Genomic DNA, 19,134 nt, shown 5'->3' with positions numbered 1-19,134 from the left:
TGAGTGTTGTTGGGAGTTGCACTTATCCAGGCAAGTGGGGAGTATTCCATCACATTCCCGAATTGTGCCTTATTGATGGTGGACAGGCTTTGGGAGTCAGGAGGTGAGTTACTCACTGTAGGATTCCGAGCCTCTGACCTGCATTTGTAGCCACAGTATCTATACGGCTAGCCCAGTTGAGTTCCTAGTAAATGGTAACCCCCAGAATGGTGATGATGGGGGATTCGACAATGGTAATGTCATTGAATGTAAAGGGGCAATGATTAGATTTTCTCGTGTTTGTGTGGTTATTACCTGGCACCTGTGGCACAAATATAACTTGCCATTTGCCAGCCCAAGCCTGGATATTGTCCAGGTCTTGCTGAATTTAGCTTCAGTGTCTGAGGAGTTGGGAATGGTGCTGAACATTGTGCAATCATCGGTGAACATCCTCACTTCTGACTTTATGATGGAAGGAACATCATTGATGAAGCAGCTGAAGATGGTTGGGCCTAGAGGAACACAGCGAGGACAGCTCCTTCAGTGAATTGACAAGCTGGGAAGACTTTGATTAGTGACATGGAAGAGCTCCAGCCATGGCCATTGAGAAACTGCTGTTCATTGCGCTTCTTCTCTCAAGAGAGTGCTGTCACTGCCGGAAAGGTGATTGTCAATTTGTTACAAGGTTACAAGTGGCGCGTGACTGGGGCCGGTTACACAAGTTGAACTTGTCCCGGTTGGTTGAACAGATGAGGGGTGAGTTTCGGAGATGGGATGCTTTCCCGCTGTCGTTAGCTGGGAGAGTGCAGATGGTCAAAATGACGGGCCTACCGGGATTTCTGTTTCTATTTCAGTGTCTCCCAATTTTCATTCCGCGGTCCTTTTTTAAGAGGGTCAATAAAATCATCCTGGGCTTTGTGTGGGCGGGTAAGTCCCCGCGAGTGAAGAAGGTGATGGTTGAGCGGAACAGGGGGGAGGGGGAGGCTGGCGCTGCCGCATTTTAGCAATTATTACTGGGCGGCTAACATAGCCATGATAAGGAAGTGGATGGTGGGGGCAGGGTCGGTTTGGGAGCGGATGGAGGCAGATTTGTGTAGGGGCACCAGTCTGGGGGCGTTGGTAACGGCACCTCTGCCGTTCCCACCGGCACGGTACTCCATCAGCCCCGTGGTGGTGGCGGCCCTGAGAATCTGAGGTCAGTGGAGGAGGTACGTTGGAGCAATGGGAGCATCGATCTGGTCCCCAATATGTGACAATCCAGGGGAGCTTGGATGGGGGGGTTCAGAGTATGGCGAAGGGTGGGAATTGAGAAGATGGGGGACTTGTTTTTAGAGGAGAACTTTCCTAGCTTGAGGGCGCTGGAGGAGAAGTTTGGGTTGGCAAGGGGGAACAACTTTAGATATTTACAGGTGCGGGACTTTCTGCGCAGGCAGGTATCATCCTTCCCACTCCTGCCACTAAGGGCGATCCAGGATAGGGTAGTGTCGAGGGGATGGGTGGGAGAGGGGAGCGTCTCGGACATCTACAAAGAACTCATGGGGGCGGAGGAGACGTGGACCGAGGAACTGAAGCGTAAGTGGGAGGAGGAGCTTGGTGGTGAGATGGAGGATGGCTTATGGACGGGCGCGTTGAGCAGAGTCAATGCGACCGCAACATGCACCAGGTTCCGCCTGATCCAATTCAAGATGGTCCACCGGGCCCACATGATAGTGGCCCGGATGAGTAGATTCTTTGGGGTAGAGGACAGGTGTGCAAAAGGTGCGGGAGGACCAGCGAACCATGTTCACATGTTCTGGGCATGTCCTAAACTTAGGGGATATTGGCAGAGGATTGCGGACGTCATGTCCAGAGTATTGAAAAGAAGGGTGGCAGTGGGTCCAGAGGTGGCGGTTTTTGGGGTTTCGGAGGACCCGAGAGTCCAGGAGGAGAAAGAGGCAGATGTTTTGGCCTTTGCTCCCCTGGTAGCCTGGAGACGGATACTGCTAGCTTGGAGGGACTCAAAGCCCCTGAAGTCGGAGACCTGGCTAACTGACATGGCAAGCTTTCTCAGCCTAGAGAAGATTAAGTTTGCCTTGAGAGGGTCACTGTTAGGGTTCGCCCGGAGGTGACTTATTCACGGAGAATTAATCGTCAGCAGAGGGGGGTTAGGGCAGCATAGAATAGGGGGTCAATTAGGTGGGTCTTGACAGGATGGGAGTCGGTGATTGCACTATGTTTATTGTTCTTTGTACATTGTTTTATACTGTTGTTGTTTGTAATGCCAGAAATACCTCATTAAAATTGCTTTTTTTAAAATCAAAATTTGTTACAAGGCACCTAACTCACCTTCAATCATAGTTCCCTGCTGTCAGCCTTCAACATGGCACAGGAGAAGCAGCTTTTGCAGCTCTGCCTTGTGCCTCTGGTGACGGGCAAGAGCAAATGTCACACTAATGCCTGCAGAAGCTGGAGAGAGACTACCAGCAGCACCAGCTATCTTCCCCGAAGGCACATGCCCCTCCAAGGTGAAGAGCGGCTAGGCACTGAGATCTAACTGGAAGGAGGCAAGACCCTAAATACAGGGTTTGTAAACAGATGATCAGTTTTCTCAATGTGTGTGAGCACCAGTGCCTCAGGCTCTCACAGCAGAATGTTGTTGGCATCTATAGGTTTGCACTGAGTTCTGAATTTGGGTGCATTTGAATGCTATAGTGAGAGTTTGGTGATGGAGGGAGTTAGGTGAGGAGGGAGCATTTTGTTTCCTACACTTCCTCAAAGAACGTTAAGGGAGCCGGGGGTTTACAGAGAGTGCAGCTGACGAGGAGCAGAGTCGGAGGGCGGAGTTCCATTTGGTTCACAAGGCTGTAAGATCAGAGGGGATGGAGGCTAAGGCAGTTGCATGCTCCTCCTGTAGGATGTGGGTGGTGGGTGGTGAGGGATACCACCGGTGTCCCCGCTGACTATACCTGCCGGAAGTGCACCCAACGCCAGCTCCTCAGAGACTGTGTTAGGGAACTGGAGCTGGAGCTGGATGAACTTCGGATCATCCGGGAGGCAGAGGCGGTGATAGAGAAGAGTTACAAGGAGGTAGCCACACCCAGGGTACAGGACAAGAGTAGCTGGGTTACAATCAGGGGAAGGAAAACAAAGCGGCAGATAGTGCAGTCCCTCATGGCTGTTCCCCTTCAAAACAAGTATACCGTTTTGGATGCTGTTGGTTGGTGGGGGGGGGGGGGGGGGGGGGAGGGGAGGAGGAGGAGGGGGGAGGGGGGGGGGGGGAGACACCTACCGGGGGAAGGCCCTAGCGGCCAGATCTCTGGCACTAAGCCTGGCTCTGTGGCTCAGAAGGGAGGGGGGGGGCATAGAAAAGCAATAGTGATAGGAGACTCAATGGTTAGGGGAATGGATAGGAGATTCTGTGGTCACGAACGAGACTCCCGGAAGGTATGTTGCCTCCCGGGTGCCAGGGCCAGGGATGTCTCGGATCGAGTCTACAGGATTCTTAAGAAGCCGTGGTACACATAGGCACCAATGACATAGCTAAGAAAAGGGATGAGGATCTAAACAATGATTTTAGGGAGTTAGGTTGGAAGCTAAAGAGCAGGACAAGCAGAGTAGTGATCTCAGGGTTGCTACCGGTGCCACCTGCAAGTGAGGGAAGGAACAGAGAGCGAGTGCAGCTGAACAGGTGGCTACAGGGCTGGTGCTGGAGGGAAGGCTTCAGATATGTGGATCATTGGGATATCTTCTGGGGTAGGTGGGACCTGTACATGAAGGACGGATTGCACCTAAACTGGAGGGGCACCAATATCCTGGGTGGGTGGTTTGCTAGAGCTCTTCAGAAGGGTTTAAACTAGTTTGGCAGGGAGATGGGAACCAGAGCTATGGATCAGAGGATAGGGTAGCTGTTGAACAGGCAGAAATAGTATGCAGCAAGTCTGTGAGGAAGGATAGACAGTTGATAGGGCAAAGTTGCACTCAGTGGAATGGGTTAAAGTGTGTCTGTTTCAATGCAGGGAGTGTCAAGAATAAGGGAGATGAACTTAGAGCATGGATCAGTACTTGGAACTACAATGTTGTGGCCATTATGGAGACATGGATTGCACAGGGGTAGGAATAGTTGTTAGATGCTCTGGGATTTCACAGAGGCAGGAATGGTTGTTAGATGTTCCTGGGTTTAGATGTTTTCAGAAGACTAGGGAGGGAGGTAAAAGAGGAGGGGGATTGGCCCTATTAATTAGGGAGTGCACCACAGCTGCAGAAAAGGAGGTAGTTGAGGCGGGTTTGTCTACTGAGTCAGTATGGATGGAAGTCAGAAACAAGAAAGGAGCAGTCACTTTATTGGGAGTTTTCTATAGACCCCCTAATAGCAGCAGTGAGATAGAGGAACAGATTGGGCGGCAGATCTTGGAAAAGTGCAGAAGTAACAGAGTTGTTGTCATGACTTCAACTTCCCTAATATTGACTGGAACCTCCTGAGTGTAAATGGTTTGGATGGAGCAGATTTTGTCAGGTGTGTACAGGAAGGATTCCTGACTCAATATGTAGATAGGCCGACTAGGGGGAGGACACATTGGACTTGGTGCTCGTCAACGGACCAGGCCAGGTGTCAGATGTCTCAGTGGGAGAGCATTTTGGTGACAGTGACCACAACTCCTTGACCTTTATCATAGTCATGGAGAGGGATAGGAACAGACAGTATCGGAAGCTATTTAATTGGGGGAGGGGAAGTTATACTGCCATTAGACAGGAGCTGAGGAGCATAAAATGGGAAATGCACAACAGTAATGTGGGGATTATTTAAGGAGCACTTGCTGCGAGTGCTGGATAGTTTTGTCCCACTGAGACGAGGCAGGAATGGTAAGGTGAAGGAGCCTTGGATGACAAGAGAAGTGGAGCTTCTAGTCAAGAGGAAGAAGGAAGCTTACGTAGGGTTGAGGAAGCAAGGATCTGACTCGGATCTAGAGGGTTACAAGGTAGCCAGGAAGTAACTCAAAAATGGACTGAGGAGAGCTAGAAAGGGGCATGAAAAAGCCCTGGTGGGAAGGATTAGGGAAAACCCCAAGGCGTTCTACACTTACGTGAGAAATAAGAGGATGATCAGAGTGAGAGTAGGGCCGATCAGGGATAGTGGAGGGAACTTGTGCCTAGAGTCTGAAGAGATGGGGGAAGCCCTAAATGAATATTTTGCTTCAGTATTCACTAGAGAGAGGGACCTTGTTGCTCATGAGAACAGTGTGAACCAGGTTAATAGACTCGAACAAGGTGATATTAAGAAGGAGGATGTGCTGGAAATTTTGAAAAGCATCAGGATAGATAAGTCCCCTGGGCCTGATGGGATATACCCAAGGTTATTACGGGAAGCGAGGGAGGAGATTTCTGCGCCATTGGCGATGATCTTTGCGTCCTCACTCTCCACTGGAGAAGTACTGGATGATTGGAGGGAGGCGAATGTTGTTCCCCTGTTCAAGAAAGGGAATAGGGAAATCCCTGGACATTATAGACCCATCAGTCTTACGTCTGTGGTGAGCAAAATATTGGAAAGGATTCTGAGAGATAGGATTTATGATTATTTAGAAAATTATAGTCATCATGGCTTTGTGAGGGGCAGGTCATGCCTCACAAGCCTCATTGAATTCTTTGAGGATGTGACGAGACACATTGATGAAGGTCAGGAAGTGGATGAGGTGTATATGGATTTCAGTAAGGCATTTGATAAGGTTCCCCATGGTAAGCTCATTCAGAAAGTTAGGGGGCATGGGATACAGGGAAATTTGGCTGTCTATATATAGAATTGGCTGGCCGAAAGAAGACAGCGAGTGGTAGTGGATGAAAAGTATTCCGCCTGGAGGTGGTGTCCCGCAAGGATCTGTTCTGGGACCTCTGTTCTTTGTGGTTTTTATAGATGACTTGGATGAGGAAGTGGAAGGGTGGGTTAGTACGTTTGCTGATGACACGAAGGTTGGGGGAGTTGTAGATAGTGTTGAGGGTTATTGCAGGTTACAACAGGACATTGACAGGATACAGAGCTGGGCTGAGAAGTGGCAGATGGAATTCAACCTTGACAAATGGGAAGTGATTCATTTTGGAGGGTCGAATTTGAATGCTGAATACAGGGTTAAAGGCAGGATTCTTGGAAGTGTGGAGGAACAGAGGGATCTTGGGGTCCACGTACATAGATTCCTCAAAGTTGCCACCCAGGTTGATAGGGTTGTTAAGAAGGCATATGGTGTGTTGTCTTCCATTAACAGGGGGATTGAGTTTAAGAGCCGTGAGGTTTTGCTGCAGCTTTATAAAACCCTAGTTAGACCATACTTGGAATATTGTGTCCAGTTCTGGTTGCCTCATTATAGGAAGGATGTGGATGCTTTGGAGAGGGTACAGAGGAGATTTACCAGGATGCTGCCTGGACTGGAGGGCATGTCTTATGAAGAAAGGTTGAGGGTTCTAGGGCTTTACTCACTGGAGTGAAGAAGGCAGAGAGGTGACTTGATAGAGGTATACAAGGTGATGAGAGGCATGAATAGAGTGGATAGCCAGAGACATATCCCCAGGGTGGAAATGGCTGTCATGAGGGGACATAAGTTTAAGGTGATTGGAGGAAGGTATAGAGGAGATATCAGAGGTAGGTTCTTTACACAGGGAGTGGTGGGTGTGTGGAATGCACGGCCAGCAGCGATGGTGGAGTCAGGGTCATTAGGGACATTTAAGCGACTCTTAGGCACATGGACAGCAGTAGATTGAAGGGGTGTAGGTTAGGTTGATCTTAGATTACGATAAATGGTCGGCACAACATAGTGGGCTGAAGGGCCTGTACTGTGCTGTACTGTTCTATGTTCTATGTATAACATTCTGGAACAAACCTCTTTGTCCAACCTTCAAGTAAGAATGAGAGATCAAAGAGAAAAGTCTTTCCAGATCGCCTCTCTATTTCTGTGGTTGCTGGGGCCTAATAAATCCAAGTGCTGATGAGCTCTTGTGATCCATGCCATGCTCACTTTAGCAAGGAGGAAACAGATGGCAAGGAAAAAACATAAGAAGGTAGCATGGATTAATTATTGTGAGTAATGATAAATGGAAGACAAAAAGGCAAGTATAACATTTGCAGGAAGGAAGCAACACACACAGTCAACTTAAAATCCAAGACCTTACTGGAATGCTATGGATCCCAACGTTAGAACCCAATGCGGCTTCCGACTCCGTGCAGGTAAACGGTGGGACCAGCAGAGGCCAATTAAGCGGTTGCTCATGGGACTGCTGTCCAACAAACAATGGCTGCCTGCCTCTCTAAATTTCCAGCCTTGGCAACACCACCAATTAAGATGGCCGCTGCTGAAGCTGCAAGATGAGTGAGAGGATTCCCCCTGGTTGAGATGCTCCCAAAGAGCTGGTAAGACAGCCATGGATTTGTAGGGCCAGGCAGGTGGGCCTTGGTCATGAGATGGGTGAACGTGCCAGCAGCTACATCAGGGCCACAGGGGTGGCCATTGCTACCGGAGGATTCATCCATGGGCAATGGAATCCCAGGAAAGGTGAGCCCATGCCCTCTCTGAGAAATCACCTTGATATAGCTGGAGATCTCATCGCGTGGCGTGGGGATGATCACAGGTGTGTAACTTCGCAGCAGCCTGCTAAAATGGCAGTCAATATGCCAATTAATTAAATTAATTAGTTGCCCATCTTTGGCCAGTAGACAACCAATCCCCTGCCATTCCCACCACTGGGAATATCCCCACTGGGAATATCCCCACTGGGAATATCCCTTGCCCAAAGGGCTGGAAAAACCCTGGCCAAAGTTTTACGTGAAGAAAAGAGAACACTATCAGTCACCAGTCAGATAAGAAACAATACAGTGTAGCAGATAGCTGGTCAACTTTACTCCCTTATCTAATGTAGCACGAGGTATTTTATTGCAGTTTTTAATGTCATCTTAATTTCAGTTGACAGTTTAAGAAACAGAATTGTTTAGCACAGCTAAGTTATCACATCATCAATGACATCACTGATTATTTCGTTTTATAAATAAAGTGGTAAAACATTGTACAATTGCATAAATATGATTACGGTAGAATATTTAACAGGTTAGTGACTTAAATTGATTTCAGAGTTCACCATACCTGAAGAGTTTTCGCTTTCTTGAACTAGTGGTTCACGAAGTGGTTTATTTAAACTTTCTTCATTTTGCCATGAAGCTGATGCCGTTGTTGGCCAGGTTGTTATGGACATCAAAATGGATGGAGATGCAGTCACCGCCATTTCTGGAATATTATCTATTGACATCCTGCTATCCCCTGGAGGGGACTGTGTACTGCTTTTCCATGATGTCGTGTCAGTTGTCTGAAACGATGCAGCGGCCGGATGTTGTTTAAGAAGCGGTCGTTCAGATACATTCTCAAGAGAAAGGACATCTGAAGAGCCAGAGATAATGGCAAGTTCAAAATAAGCAGTTGGGGGCTCAGTGGTTGGTGAAGTTTCTTGTAAAAGCCCCAATGTCATGCCCATGACATATGGAGACTCAGTCGTGATGACATCATGCATCTGTTTTAATTTTTCACTATCAGTTGAGATGGACTCAGACAACACTTCACTCCCTGTGACAGTAGATGGACCTGTTGAGGTAGACTGGGATAGTACTTCACTCTCTGTGACAGTAGATGGACCTGTTGAGGTAGATTGGAATAACACTTCAGTGTCTGCACCATCTGTTTGAGTAGAAGGTTGAGTTGTTGAGCTAGGCCACAACAATATTTCATTTTCAGTAGGAGTAGGAGATGAATTGGTTAAGATAGCCTGCAATATTTCACCGGTTATGAGTGTAGCAGATGGTTCTGTTGGAGGAGGCTGTGATAACATTTCATTATCTATCAGAGTATCAAATGAATCTATGGAAACAATTTGCAGTACAATTTGCCTATTTGTGGGAGTAGGAGATGTCTGTGTTGACATAGACATTGACAGGATTTCACTCGCTGTGGAAGGAGCCGCTGGATCTGTGGAGATGGACTGCAGTGGTATTTCACTATCTACTAAAACTGCAGACAGATTTGTAGAGGTAGAAGGCAATATCTCAAAGTTATCTGCTGGTTCTTCATGAGGTAACAATGCACCATACCCTGTGAATAAATAAATCTTTAAAAATAAGCACAATTCAAAGGATATATTACAATGACAGTTGTTCAAATAACAAATTGTTCTGAATAATACGTCAAATAAAATGAGTATTTATCTTGGGGTGACAAAGCCACTTGGGGCCTGTCTGTGGATTCACTGCATATGGAGTATGGAAATTAGCCTACAAGGATATTTTAGTTATGAACATTCTTCTCTGAATAGGTGTAAATAAACCATGTAATTGAATAAATTACAATTTTGCCTGAGATAATATTAATTTAAAGAATGTAATCTACATTTATCTTTAGTATAACTTCTAGATTATGCAGCACATTTCAAATTGCAGTAACATTTAAAACAATAAATTATTGACCTCAAAAATTGACAGCAATCCAGAGGATTATGGTGCAGCCATGACTAATATTTATAGGTAAAACTGACCAGCTAACTAACTCAAATGTTGACAAATGTTTAAGTGTTATCCGACACTCTACCAATGGGAATTCTCTAGCTGCAATTTCTGATGTTCCCTTAATATGGATCTCATTTTACCAATCAGAAGCAATTAACAAAGTTATCTGGAAGTGTACCTGTATCCTGTATTATTTTATACTTTATGTTTGAATATACTGTTGAAGATTTGGATTTGGATTTTTTTGTAAGGGCCACGAAGAATCCAGCACGAGTTTTAAGGATACAAAATAATAACGTTTATTTACTATAACAATATATACATAACAGTAGCAGTAACTTCCCTTGCTACCTTCTCCTTCCTCTGGTTCCTGAACTGGCCAGCTTATTTATACTAGGAGTTTCTCCGCCCCCCTCATTGGGGAAGTTCGTACTCCCATAGGATTGTGGGATAGTCATTAGTCCCCAGCCAATCGTAAGTAGGCAGGTTATAACATCCCTCCCCCCCAAAGTCCAAGGAATCTACCGAAGACCCTGGCGAAGGAAGGCGTCGAACTCGTTTGGCCGCAGGCCGGATGCCATTTGCACGCGGCGCTGGATCAGGCAGCGTGTAACGAGACGGAGACCGGCGCTTCCGTGATGAACGGCGCGGTTGTACATCCACGGCCTGTGGACCCGAGGATTCCCCCTCTGATGTATCCTGTGTCTCCATCTCGGAGTCAGAGTGTGCTGCCTCCGCCATGTCAGCGTCTCTATCTCCATTCGGTCCCGTAACGACCTGCGCAGGCTTCGAGTGAGGCACCAGTGGAATTCCCCGGGGGCGGGGAATCTTTTGAGGGGATGATCTTCTGGACCGGACGTGGTCTACATGTTTTCGCTGGAGACGACCCTGGGCTTGCACTTGGTAAGATATAGGGCCTGTTTGGCGAAAGATTACACCAGGAACCCATTGGGCACCACCAGCAAAATTCCGCACGAATACTGGGTCACCGGGCGCAAACTGCCGAATCGGACGATGCCGAGACAATCCCTGTCCCTGCCGTTCTTGTGTGCGGCGTACTTTTGCGCCCATGTCCGGGAAGACCATACTAAGGCGGGTGCGAAGTCTTCGGCCCATTAGGAGTTCTGCGGGAGCTACCCCAGTCACTGCATGGGGGGTGGTCCTGTACGTAAACAAAAAGCGAGCCAGTCTCGTGTCCATTGATCCGGAAGACTGCTTCTTTAGGCCTCTTTTGAATGTTTGCACTGCACGCTCTGCCAACCCATTTGAAGCCGGGTGGTAAGGGGCAGTGCGGATATGGCGGATGCCGTTCATCTTTATAAACCTAGCAAACTCCTCACTCGTGAATGGAGTGCCATTATCCGTGACCAGCACCTCGGGGAGGCCATGCGTACTAAATGATAAGCGCATCTTTTCAATTGTTGCGCAGGACGTTGTCCCCTGCATCTTGTGCACCTCCAGCCATTTGGACTGGGCGTCAATTAGTAGAAGGAACATGGATCCCTGAAAAGGGCCTGCGAAATCTGCATGTAAGCGTGCCCAAGGCCGCCCTGGCCATTCCCAGTGATGTAGGGGCGCGGCCGGCGGAAGCTTCTGATGCTCCTGGCAAATGGAGCAGTTTTGGGCCACCTTCTCAATGTCGGTGTCGAGGCCTGGCCACCAGACATTAACTCCGGGCCAACATTTTCATCTTGATCACGCCCGGATGCCCATTGTGCAAGTCTGATAATATCAGCTCCTGGCCTTTTTCCGGGACAATCACACGCGACCCCCACAAGAGGATGCCGTCTTCCACGCTGAACTCTGACAGCTTGGAGGAAAATGCCTGCAACTCGCCTGGGAGCTGTCTATGCTGCCCACCATACAGGACTATGTGCCGAACCTTTGACAAGACTGGCTCCGTCTGGGTCCACTCACGGATCTGTGATGCCGTGACAGGCAAGGTGTCCATAAAATTTAGGGTTGCAACCACCTCACCGGTCGTGGGGGTCGACATGGGGCCGGTCGGTAAAGGCAATCGGCTCAGTGCGTCGGCATTTGCTATCTGCGTACCTGGTTTGTGCTCCAGAGAATACTCATATGCAGCAAGCAACAAAGCCCAGCGCTGGATCCGTGCAGAAGCAATGGGCGGTATTGGCTTATCCTCTCTGAAGAGTCCCAGCAGGGGCTTATGATCAGTCACGATAGTGAAATGGCGGCCGTACACATACTGCCAGTCCCTCCTTCTCGATCTGCGCGTACTTTTTCTCCACTGCAGTCAATGTGCGGGAGGCGAAAGCTATCGGTCGCTCGGCCCCGTTCTCCATCTTGTGGGACAGGACAGCCCCAATACCATATGGGGATGCATCACATGTGACGAGCAAAGGCTTTCCCGGATCATAGTGGGTTAGTAACCCAGACGACGACAATTGTTGCTTTACCCGCCGGAAAGCGGTTTCTTGCGGCTGACCCCAAACCCAGGTGTGATTTTTCTTTAGCAGCAGGTGCAAGGGGGCCAGCGTAGTCGCCAGATTGGGGAGGAACTTCCCGTAATAGTTTACGAGACCTAGAAAAGAACGAAGATGCGAAGTGTCAGTCGGGGTGGGGGCATGTTGAATTGCACGCACCTTCTCTGCGACGGGGTGCGTACCCTTGCGGTCCACCCGATAACCTAGGTAGACTACTTCTTTTGCCTGAAATACGCACTTTGTGTGACGTAAACGGACTCCAGCCTCCGAAAGGCGTCTAAGGACAGCCTCCAGATTTTCCAAATACTCTTGCTCTGACATCCCTGTAATCAACACGTCATCTAGGTAGACAGCCACACGTGGTAAACCTCTCAAAATGCCCTCCATAACACGTTGAAAAATTGCGCAGGCAGAGGATACTCCAAAGGGCAACCGTGTATATTCATACAGGCCCCGGTGTGTGTTAATTGTTACATATGGTCGGGAGGCAGGGTCCAGCTCCAACTGCAGGTAGGCGTGACTCATATCTAATTTTGTGAATGAGAGTCCACCTGCAAGTTTCGCGTAGAGATCCTCTATGCGAGGCATTGGGTATCGGTCGAGTCGGGAAACTGTATTCACTGTAAGTTTATAGTCGCCACACAAGCGAACTGTGGCATCTGGCTTCATTACTGGTACAATTGGTGCTGCCCAGTCAGCAAAACGGACGGGCCTGATAATACCCAAACTCTCCAAACGAGTGAGCTCCCCTTCTACCTTCTCGAGCAAAGCGTAAGGCACTGGGCGCGCCCGGAAATAGCGCGGCGTGGCTCCTGGTTCAACTTGGATACGGGCTACGGCCCCTTTTATTTTCCCCAAACCAGGCTGGAATACCTCTGGGTATCGTCCTAGCACCTCAGTCAACCCTCCAGAAACTGTTTGGAGGATGTGCTGCCATTGCAACCGCAAATGGCGCAACCAGTCCCGACCCAACAGGCTGGGCCCATGGCCACGCACTACGATAAGTGGGAAACGCCCCTCCTGGCGTCCATAGACAACAGGGGTCATTGTAATTCCTGCAATGTCCAGTGGTTTCCCCGTGTAGGTGGCCAACCTGGCCTGTGAGTCAGTTAATGTAAGGATCTGTATACCCTGCTTGATGCGGTCGAATGTCCTCTGGGCGATCACGGAGACCGCTGCGCCAGTATCCAACTCCATCTCCAGCGGGTGGCCATTGACCCATACTGTCACCTTAATGGGGGCCACACGGGGAGCTGCCACACAATGCAGCTGCAGGCAGTCGTCCTCTGTCTCCACGTCCTCAGGAGTGGTCGCCGCAGGTTCATCCACATGGAAGGTACGGCCTCTGGGCTGGTCCCAGTTACGGCCCCTGGGCTGGTCCCAGTTTCGGTCGGAACGACGGCGCCTCTGGCGTCCCCAGGACCGCCGTCCGCGACGGGGTCGGCGCCTACAAGTCTGACACGGACATGGCTCCTCATCCATTGGCTCTGGAGAAGGCTCCCTTCGGGGAGGAATGTCCGATGGCCACTGGCGTCGGTCCGGTCGTTGCCTCGCCCAAGGTACCGCAGGAGTGCGGGGGGACGTTTTTGGGCGGAAAGGGTTGCGCCCCAAAGCATGCACTTCCAATCCCTGTAGCTCTTGTACTCCTCGCTCCGCGCTCTCTCGGGACAAGACTATTTGTATTGCCTGTTGAAAAGTCAATGTTGGCTCCGCTAACAACTTTCTCTGGGTTGCTGCATTGTTTATACCGCAAACCAAACGGTCGCGTAACATTTCTGACAAGGTCTCACCATAGTCACAGTATTCCGCAATTCCGCATAGCCTGGATAAAAAATCGGCAAGGGATTCTCCAGGGGTCCTCTCAGCGGTATTAAACCGGTAACGCTGGACTATTGTGGACGGGGTTGGGTTAAAGTATTGCCCCACTATATTCACAAGTTCATCAAACGTTTTGGTGTCCGGCGCAGCTGGGTACGTAAGGCTCCTAATCACCCCAAACGTATGCGGGCCGCAGGCGGTGAGCAATATGACCACCTGGCGCTCGTTTTCAGTGATATTGTTTGCCCGGAAATAGTAACGCATCCGTTGTGTGTACTGGTTCCAGCTTTCCAGCGCAGCATCAAAAACATCCAAACGTCCGTACAGAGGCATGGTATAATAGAAAACAACTTCCAACCTGTATCCAACAAAAATCCAGGGAGGTGGCTTCAGCAGTGTAGACAGCTATTCACTTTTACCTTCGTCGCCAGTTTTGTAAGGGCCACGAAGAATCCAGCATGAGTTTTAAGGATACAAAATAATAACGTTTATTTACTATAACAATATATACATAACAGTAGCAGTAACTTCCCTTGCTACCTTCTCCTTCCTCTGGTTCCTGAACTGGCCAGCTTATTTATACTAGGAGTTTCTCCGCCCCCCTCATTGGGGAAGTTCGTACTCCCATAGGATTGTGGGATAGTCATTAGTCCCCAGCCAATCGTAAGTAGGCAGGTTATAACAGATATATTGTCATGTGCACAGAGGTACAGTGAAAAATATTGTTCTGCGTACAGTCCAGACAGATCATTCCATATGTGAAAAACATAGGACATATGATAAATACACAATGTAAATACATAGACAGAGACATCGGGTGTAGCATACGGAGTGTAATACTACTCAGTAGAGAAAATGTGTGAAGAGATCAGTGCAGTTCATAAGAGGGTCATTGAGGAGTCTGGTAACAGTGGGGAAGAAGCTATTTTTGAACCTGTTAGTGTGTGTTCTCAGACTTTTGTATCGCCTGCTTAATGGAAGTGGTTGGAAGAGAGAATAGCCTGGGTGGGAGGGATTTTTCATTTTGTTGCCCGTTTTCCCAAGGCAGTGGAGATGTAGGCAGAGTCAATGGATGGATTAGATGTAAAAAGAAGAATGATTTTCTTTCTGAGCACTTGTGTATTGGTTCATGCTACAGGTATTGCACTGTATTCCATTGGCAAATGGAACTCTATTTTTAAAAAACATGATTATTAAAAAAAATTCATATTAAACTAAACCACCCGAAATAGCCAAACCTAAATACACCAATAGAAGAGAGAAACAAAGAAAAAAAAACAGAAACACACATTAACTTTAACACAAAAACTAAACTAAACCCCCTAACAGCTGACGGTGATTAACTTATTAAAAAAGGAAATGAATGGTTGCTATCTAGGATAGAATTCCTCCACCGACTCCCTGATAGTATATTTGATCTTCTCCAAATGTAGAAAAGAGATGAGGTCACCCAACCAAGCCAAAGGCACTAGGTGGAGACCTCCATCCAAGCAAAATTTGCCTCCAGGCCACCAAAGAGGCAAAGGTGAGGACATCCACCTTCACCCCCAACTGAAGCACCGGCGAATCCGACAGCCAAAACATGGCCATCAGCGGACATGGATCTAAATCTACCAGAGTATCTCCGGCATGTTGTTGAAGAAAGAGGCCCAAAAGCTTATCAACTTGGGACAGGACCAAAACGTGTGTATTATTAGCCGGCCCCCAAGAGCAGCGCTCACACTTATCCTCAGCCCCGGAGAAGAAGCTGCTCATCCTAGCTCTGGTCAGGTGCGACCTGTGCAAGATCTTAGATTGAATCAAGTTCAGCCGAGCACTTGAAGACATGGAATTGACCCTGTAGTTGGCGTCACCCCACATCTCACCATTACGAATGGGACCCAATTCAGCCTCCCATTTCGTCCTCACGCACACAACAGAGCAGAATCCGGTGAAAGAATATGGCCATATTTGTCCAAAATAAACCCCCACATCTGGCCTAGCCAGAGTCAAAATCATCTTCATAGGGAAAAGGGTGGAGCCAAAGAAAAGGAGAGGAAAGGCTTACGCAAAAAATCTCGAATTTGAAAATGATGTGATGACTGGAAGACTTTAAGAATATTGGGTTTTAAGTATTGGGCGATTTAAAGATTAAAAGCCTGGGGTTAGAGTGTGTTTGACTACAGTGGCCATGTTTTAAAAAAAAAATTCTGTTTTCAGGGCCTAGGTGTTTTAGCAGCCGGCAGGTGAAATTGATAATGAATGTGTCTTTCAGTCTGGCCTAATGGACTGCGCTTTGACTGGGGGAAACCCTGGGGAGTTCAAGTGCTTTGCAGCCTGCAGAGATCATTTGTTTTTCAGTTTTGGGAGATGAGGTTGGAGTTGGATTTTGTTTATTGCCACGTGTACCGAGGTACATTGAAAAGTATTTTTCTGCGAGCAGCTCAACAGATCATTAAGTACATGCAAAGAAAAGAAAAGAAAATACATAATAGGGCAATACAAGGTACACAATGTAATTACATAACACCGGCATCGGGTGAAGCTTACAGGGGCGTAGTCTAAATCAGGTCAGTCCATAAGAGGGTCGTTTAGGAGTCTGATAACAGCATGGAAGAAGTTTTTGAGTCTCTTGGTCAGTTAAATATTACAGTGAGGCTGCGTGCCTCAGAATTAGCCATCAGTTAAAATTTAACTCTGTCTGTCCATGTTTCACAGGCTTTGGGAAACCCAACAGCTAAAGGGAGCTGAGGTTTGCTGGATCCAAAGTGAAAAACCCTTCTACATCTCTGTTGGAGTCTGGTTTACCTGCTTCACCCACACACCCAAAATCGCACATCTTCTGACCCTTCCAATCACCCCAATGCTTCCCTGTGCCCCTCCACCTTGAGGTCACCCAAAGCCACCTTCTCCACCAACTCTTCTCATTTACCCCTCGAGGTTCTCCCAATTTTACCTGCTGAGGCTTTTCCTTTCTCTAGGCACTGATCCTTCACATCTCGCCTACCCACACGCACACACCAAGATCCTCAATCTCTGCCAAGGAGGTCCTCAATTTTCCTCCTCCATTCTACCCTGAGGCCTCCTCTCATTTCCACAACTGACCCTTCTGATATTTCCCGATGAGGCTTTCAATCTATCCCACCCTCCTCTCCACTCTCCAGCCAGGGCCTGGTGCCAAGAGCTTATGTGCTTGTCTGCCAGCCTGGCTCTCAATCTGCCTGGCTGTGCCAGAAGACAACGAGGGTCCCGTCATTCGATTTAGCAGGTTCTGAAGGAAAGCTTTTTTGCCAAATTTCCCAACCTCAAAATAGCCCCTACTCCCTCCCCAACTCTGAGCTAATATTGGGGCCACTTTATCAAATTTTAAAAATACGTTATGTGAAATGATTCTTATCAATTTAAGCACTAGCATTAATGGCAAGATTGAAGTAGAGACACAACAGAAGTAAATTATAGAAAGTCATCCGCTATACTAATTAAAGTGTTGCTTACAATCAAATTCAACCTTCCTCAGCCAAGCAATTCTCAAATGATCTTTGAACTTGTCTAACTCCTTTACTCATAGGCTCATCTGTTATGCAGCACAAGCTTAATAGCTTTTGTGGCCCTAATGCTACAGGTCTGGATCAGATTTGTGCAAAGTTATTTAAATTTGCTACAGATGTGCTTCTTTAGATATATAATGAATCTGACTTATTAGATTCAAAATGGATATTATATATATAAATGAACATCCACTGACAGGTACATTCCACAAAGTTGATACTACCAATTACCAGACAATTTCTGTTTTCTGAGCAAATTCTTTTTTTTTTTATAAATATTTTATTGAAAATGTTTGGTCAACCAACACAGTACATTGTGCATCCTTTACACAATATTTTAACAACACAAATAACAATGACCTATTTTATAAACAAAAAATGAATAAATAATAAATAACAAAAATGAAAACTAACCCTAACTGGCAACTGCCTTATCACAAGTAACACTCTCCAAAAATATAATTTAACAGTCCAATATATAATTATCTGTCGCAACGACCTATACATATTATACAGTATATGTTAACAACCCTGAGAGTCCTTCTGGTTCCTCCCCCCCCCCCCCCCCCCCGATCCTGGGCTGCTGCTGCTGTCTTCTTTTTTCCATTCCATCTATCTTTCTGCGAGGTATTCGACGAACGGTTGCCACCGCCTGGTGAATCCTTGAGCCGACCCCCTTAGAACGAACTTAATCCGCTCTAGCTTTATAAACCCTGCCATGTCATTTATCCAGGTCTCCACCCCCGGGGGCTTGGCTTCTTTCCACATTAACAATATCCTGCGCCGGGCTACTAGGGACGCAAAGGCCAAAACATCGGCCTCTCTCGCCTCCTGCACTCCCGGCTCATGTGCAACCCCAAATATAGCCAACGCCCAGCTTGGTTCGACCCGGACCCCCACTACTTTTGAAAGCACCTTTGTCACCCCCATCCAAAACCCCTGTAGTGCCGGGCATGACCAAAACATATGGGTATGATTCGCTGGGCTTCTCGAGCACCTCGCACACCTATCCTCCACCCCAAAAAATTTACTGAGCCGTGCTCCAGTCATATGCGCCCTGTGTAATACCTTAAACTGAATCAGGCTTAGCCTGGCACACGAGGACGACGAGTTTACCCTGCTTAGGGCATCTGCCCACAGCCCCTCCTCGATCTCCTCCCCCAGCTCTTCTTCCCATTTCCCTTTTAGTTCATCTACCATAGTCTCCCCTTCGTCCCTCATTTCCCTATATATATCTGACACCTTACCATCCCCCACCCATGTCTTTGAGATCACTCTGTCCTGCACCTCTTGTGTCGGGAGCTGCGGGAATTCCCTCACCTGTTGCCTCGCAAAAGCCCTCAGTTGCATATACCTGAATGCATTCCCTTGGGGCAACCCATATTTCTCGGTCAGCGCTCCCAGACCCGCGAACTTCCCATCCACAAACAGATCTTTCAGTTGCGTTATTCCTGCTCTTTGCCACATTCCATATCCCCATCCATTCCCCCCGGGGCAAACCTATGGTTGTTTCTTATCGGGGACCCCCCAAGGCTCTAGTATTTCCCCTATGCCGTCTCCACTGTCCCCAAATCTTCAGTGTAGCCACCACCACCGGGCTTGTGGTGTAGTTCCTCGGTGAGAACGGCAATGGGGCTGTCACCATAGCCTTTAGGCTAGTCCCCCTACAGGACGCCCTCTCTAATCTCTTCCACGCTGCTCCCTCCTCCTCTCCCATCCACTTACTCACCATTGAAATATTAGCGGCCCAATAATACTCACTTAGGCTCGGTAGTGTCAGCCCCCCCCTATCCCTGCTACGCTGTAAGAATCCCTTCCTCACTCTCGGGGTCTTCCCGGCCCACACAAAACCCATGATGCT

At 48.0% G+C, this 19,134-nt stretch overlaps 1 protein-coding gene across 4 annotated transcripts in view; it reads right to left on the bottom strand.

Moving 5' to 3' along the window:
* LOC140410379 (uncharacterized) overlaps window positions 1-19,134 on the bottom strand; it is a 215,954-nt gene that overhangs the window by 165,834 nt on the left and 30,986 nt on the right. For 3 of the 4 annotated variants that reach the window (XM_072498434.1, XM_072498436.1, XM_072498435.1), the window contains one exon: window positions 8,076-9,071. In XM_072498434.1, coding sequence (XP_072354535.1) covers window positions 8,076-9,071 — 996 coding nt within the window. The remainder of the gene's footprint in view (window positions 1-8,075; window positions 9,072-19,134) is intronic. The other variant, XM_072498437.1, reaches the window with a different exon arrangement.

This window comes from Scyliorhinus torazame, chromosome 4, assembly GCF_047496885.1.
Source record: "Scyliorhinus torazame isolate Kashiwa2021f chromosome 4, sScyTor2.1, whole genome shotgun sequence".
Taxonomy (NCBI): domain Eukaryota; kingdom Metazoa; phylum Chordata; class Chondrichthyes; order Carcharhiniformes; family Scyliorhinidae; genus Scyliorhinus; species Scyliorhinus torazame.
Note: the sequence above shows the minus strand (reverse complement) of the source record. Positions and strands in the feature narration are given on the sequence as shown.